The sequence below is a fragment of the Trypanosoma grayi genome, assembly GCF_000691245.1.
Source record: "Trypanosoma grayi strain ANR4 Tgr_1181_V1, whole genome shotgun sequence".
Lineage (NCBI taxonomy): Eukaryota > Euglenozoa > Kinetoplastea > Trypanosomatida > Trypanosomatidae > Trypanosoma > Trypanosoma grayi.
The window spans coordinates 1-4594 of NW_008826800.1; the positions used below are offsets into that span (position 1 = coordinate 1).

Sequence of the window (4594 nt, forward strand, 5' to 3'; positions counted from 1 at the left end):
GAGATAGAGATAGATAGAGAAAGATGTAAATAAAGAGGAAGACACTTGCGAAGTCTAATACCCACCTTACCAGTTGTAGGAGAACATACCCGGCCCCCGGTTGTATTGAGGATTCGGCAACTCCTTCAGTCGGCCCTTCATCGTTCGACGTGCACCACCGTAGTTGCGATCGTCACGCTCCCCCGACAGCGCTTGGAAGATGGGCGGCAGCATGCAGTCGGGCGCTGTGTACGACGCCACACTCGCTGGATGCCGCTTCCACAAGTTACCAAATCCTGGCACGCACATTCCCCACTCCATTCCTGCCTCACCGTCCATGCCACAGGGCTGCGTCTGCGGCGCATGCTGGGCGTCCACGTCCCTTGCCTCTAGCGTTGACTCGTCGATGTCCGACCACTTGGGCGAGTCCACCCACTCGATGTTTTCTGTGGCATGCAGATACCAGCTATTATCACCTTTGCTATTGTTTTTCCCCTCTTCCTTCGCCAACGCGGCATCTGCGCGCGCGTTGCCTTCTTTGAGCGCTCTTTTGCCGTCATGCCCAAATTCATTGCTGTCGTCGCTGGCATCATTGATGTCGCGGAACGACCAAAGAAGAGTGGGTTCCGTCTGAGGCTGGCTGCTGGGCCCCGACTGTTGGCTGCCGTTCGTCGTGTTGCCAGTAACGCTGCGTTTGGGCGCGTCCCGCCCGTTGGCGTTTCGGTGCTCCGTGTTTCTCTTGACGACACCAGTACCTGTGCCGGGGTCTTGGCTGCTGCCGCTGCTCCGACCACCACCACCATTTCCTTTAGTGCTGAGGGAACCTATCGCGGGGTTCTGCTCCTCCTGCGTCGTGCCACGGTGACGTGTAACTACCCGCACCTGCGGCGCCTTCACGGACGGGTGTCTGGGGCCACGGTTGGCGTATGAGCAGCCGTATGGGTGCAGCGGCGGTACTTGGTGGCTTCGAAGAGATGGCTGCTGCAACGCATTGTCGCGCGACTCTACTCCGAACCCTGCCCACGCACCACGCACCTTCACCTCTCCATCGTCGGTCACGTCGCTGGTGTCACCAGAGTCAGAGCGCGAGGACCCACTGGAATCGTCCTCGTTGCTCCCCTCACTACTGGAGTCACTCTTGTTGCTGCCGGATGAGTCACTTTCCTGCCCAAAAGTGAAGTAATAAGACATTCCCGCTGGCACCGGCGACATTGGCTGCAAAGATTCATCATGGCTCAGGGGATCGTCACTGCATCCCAACACGTCGGCCTGCGTCGACCCCCGTATGAACGATGGGATTGACTTACCAAAGACACATGAGGTCAAACGGGGAACCGGCGCCCTTCCTGCTCCACCACCGCTGTTCAAAGCAGCTGCAGATTTCCCTGTTTTCACTGTTATTGTTTTCGATCTTGTTTCTGCTGTGGTCGATGTGTTGGTGGTACCACGGGTATCGGTACCCCGCTTGGGTCCGGTTCCCGCTGGTGCGCGGTCCGAGGGCGACGAGGCTTTCGTGCCTGTCCCCGCGTTGGCCTGCTTAGCTCCATCTGTGCGCTTCATTGACTCCTGCTGCGATTTCCTTCGTCGTGGCCGTTGCTATTCTCACCTCTTCCAAACTCTGTGCAATTTCAGCACGAATCAACAACAGCCACAGCAGGTAGAGCAGGAAGGCGATGACAGAGGACACACACACACACACACACAATCACAGCAGAGCGAGAAAGCGAGACATATGGAAATATAAGGAGAAATTTTTGTTATAGCCATCTAAATTACATGAGCGGTGAGGCAGGGGCGTGGAGATAAGATGCGTGACCCCCCCCCCGGCGTACCCATTGCCTCTGCTCTCCTCCCAGACCAAAGAAATGCAGTTCATACGAAGATACACTAAACGAAAAACAACAGACGATCGAACAGAATCAAAACAATAAAAGCAGTACAAACGCGACCTCAAAGAAGGAGAAAAACCTGACATGCAGTAGGCGCTACTCCTCCATACATGAGGTTGCATGATCCTCTGCGATTGAGGAGGCTCGAGGGCGACAAAGAGCGACTTAGCCCACGGTTCCACATGCACATCGCAACATACGACGGAAATAAACCAACAAACAAAGACTATACGAATATACCCCAAGATACATATAGAAATATAGTTATATAAATAAAGTATATGTAAATACACTCACATATATACACCTGGCACGGTGAATGAATGCTGAAGAACCCAAACATGTGGAGAGAAAGCCGCATCCCTCAGGATCACAAATACAGCGACAAACATGCAAACACACATATGCAGAGATAAGTACAGAGGCACGTATACACGGGCGACCACACAGCCACAGACACATGCATGCATAATCGTACGAAGTATTGGAAGCAAACAAACAAATTGCCACAAGAAACGACACTTATTGAAGCATTACATTTCACACTATGGTGAATCATAATAACACGGGATTAGGGTGTGGGGTGGGGTGGGGGGAGAAGGTACCATATTAACCACGGATAATCATCTACCCCACGGTACTCCAGTCCTCCTCTTTACCCCCCCAAAAAAAAAAACAAAAAACAAAACAAAGCCGAAATTAAGTCATTGTTTTAACCTTAACTTTTCCCTTCCCCCGTACATGCGCATACCTTTCCCATACTTGCGAGTAACATATACGCGCATGACTATCGAAATGCAGAGTTCTCCACATCTTCACTTCCCTGCATTCTAATGCTCATTCTCGTGTCACCACCACCACCACCTTCGCAGAAGCACCATACCCAAACACGTACAATGCGTTGAGAGAGTTTTCTCCCTCCATTTCTATTACGAGAACGGAATAATAGGGTCATAGAGGAAAGAGGCACGCACATATCTCACCGGAATTCAGTATGCGCGGCTGAGTAGAATGCGCCCACGTGTGTACGTATATGATGCACACATGCGTGTGTATGCGCACTACGCGAAACTCGGTTCGGGCGCACGTCATATCGCGGATCGTGGCGCCCCACCCACGTTAATGCCCCCCCAAAACGCCAGTGCCTCCTGAACAGATGACGCCCCTCTCCCCCAGACTCGTGGTTTCCAGTGGCACACGCGCGTCAGGCCGCCGCCGTCAGTACAGAATAACACCAGAGGCCAGTGCAAGACACACGTACATATATCTATCTATCTATATATCTATCTATATATGTATATATATATATATATACATACATACATACACAGCAAACAATCACCAAAGAAATGCACCGTCACATCCTCCACCAACCGAACACCACTCAAATTTCCACGGAGCTCGAAAACGAGAGTAGTGAGCCAAGCGACGCATCGGACTGCAGCAGCGTGACTAACGGCTCGTCGGGGGCCGTCACCTTCGGGATGGTCTCCCACGCTGCGCCCACAGCGGACGACTGCCCTTCAGTCCACCCGCTGCTGGTCATGCATTGCACCATTTTATTCGCTTGGCCTAACCCCGGGAGGATGCTCGCGAACTGCTCACCATGCAACGGGCGCTTCCACACACCCAGTAACGTATTCGCCACGTCGTCTTCAGAATGTGACCACCTGATACTCCGTAGATTCACATTGCTGTTGTTACTGAGGCTCCCGCTGTTTAATGGCGGAAGCGTGTTCGTGAAGCTGGTGGTAGTTTTCCTTTGTTGCGCAGTGCGCCTTTTTGGGGGAATTTCCTCATAGCTCACGAATACAGACTGCTGCGATGGTATTGACTGATTTCCAACTTGCTTTGGCTGCAGTCGCTCCTTTCGCTCATCTATACTATCCTTTCGCTTGTTCAGTGGTTCTGAGTTACTAGCGCCTTCAATCCTGAGCAGGGATGACTTCCTTTTCAGAAACGGGAACCCACGAAATGGCATTTCGCTTCTGAGTCCCCAGAACGACTAACACGAAACCAAATTAAGAGTAGGCAAATACGAAAACCCATTTTCACAACAGCAACAATGGACAGCAAGAAAACGAACATCATAAGGACCGTATTGCTCAATGCAAACCAGCAACAGTACTCCCCCCACGAGGTAAAACAAAAAAAAAAACAAGGGCGCCATAAACGTCTCAGTACTGCTACAGAGAAAACAACCGCTGCTCAAACACAGCCGTATGAAACGCAGTGAGTGGCGCACGTTATGATGCGGTGACATGAAACAGCACACATCTGAATGAGTCACCGCGACGGATAAGACACCCAAACGGTGTGGGGGGTGACCAATAGCCGTGAAAACCGAGGAACACAGAGTCTCTCGGTGTCTGTGTGTGCCCCGATTCACCTTGATCATTTTTTTTCCCCTTCGCCATCATCCTCGAAAAGCGAAAAAAAACAAAAAACATATACCCAACCCGTCACTAACTAAGGAACAGAAAAACGTGCCTTTAGTTCCGGATCCAACAGACACAGCATTCGGGGATATGCCTCGAGGGGTGGAAGAGAGCCACCAGCCACTCTCTTAGAGCCACACAAACCGGATGCTGATGTTCCTTAGTTCAATACGCCACATCCTCCAGCAGCAGCAGTGCCTCGCTCCTGGTGTGTCATTCTTTCGCTGCACAACATCCTGGAAGCCGACATCTCATCTCTTTGCCTTTAAGCCTCCCTCCCTCCCTCCC

The 4594-nt window shown here is 51.8% G+C and overlaps 2 protein-coding genes across 2 annotated transcripts; both read right to left on the reverse strand.

Annotated features, from left to right (window-relative positions):
- Positions 1-66: 66 nt before the first annotated feature.
- DQ04_11811000 (hypothetical protein) lies at positions 67-1539 on the reverse strand (the record flags this gene model as incomplete). The annotated part of the gene is made up of 1 exon (XM_009316615.1): positions 67-1539. The coding sequence occupies one exon, from the start codon at positions 1537-1539 to the stop codon at positions 67-69; it is 1473 nt and encodes a 490-aa protein (XP_009314890.1).
- A 1713-nt stretch (positions 1540-3252) lies between these two features.
- Positions 3253-3849, reverse strand: DQ04_11811010 (hypothetical protein; the record flags this gene model as incomplete). The annotated part of the gene is made up of 1 exon (XM_009316616.1): positions 3253-3849. One exon carries the CDS (start codon positions 3847-3849, stop codon positions 3253-3255), a length of 597 nt encoding a protein of 198 aa, XP_009314891.1.
- Positions 3850-4594: the final 745 nt, after the last annotated feature.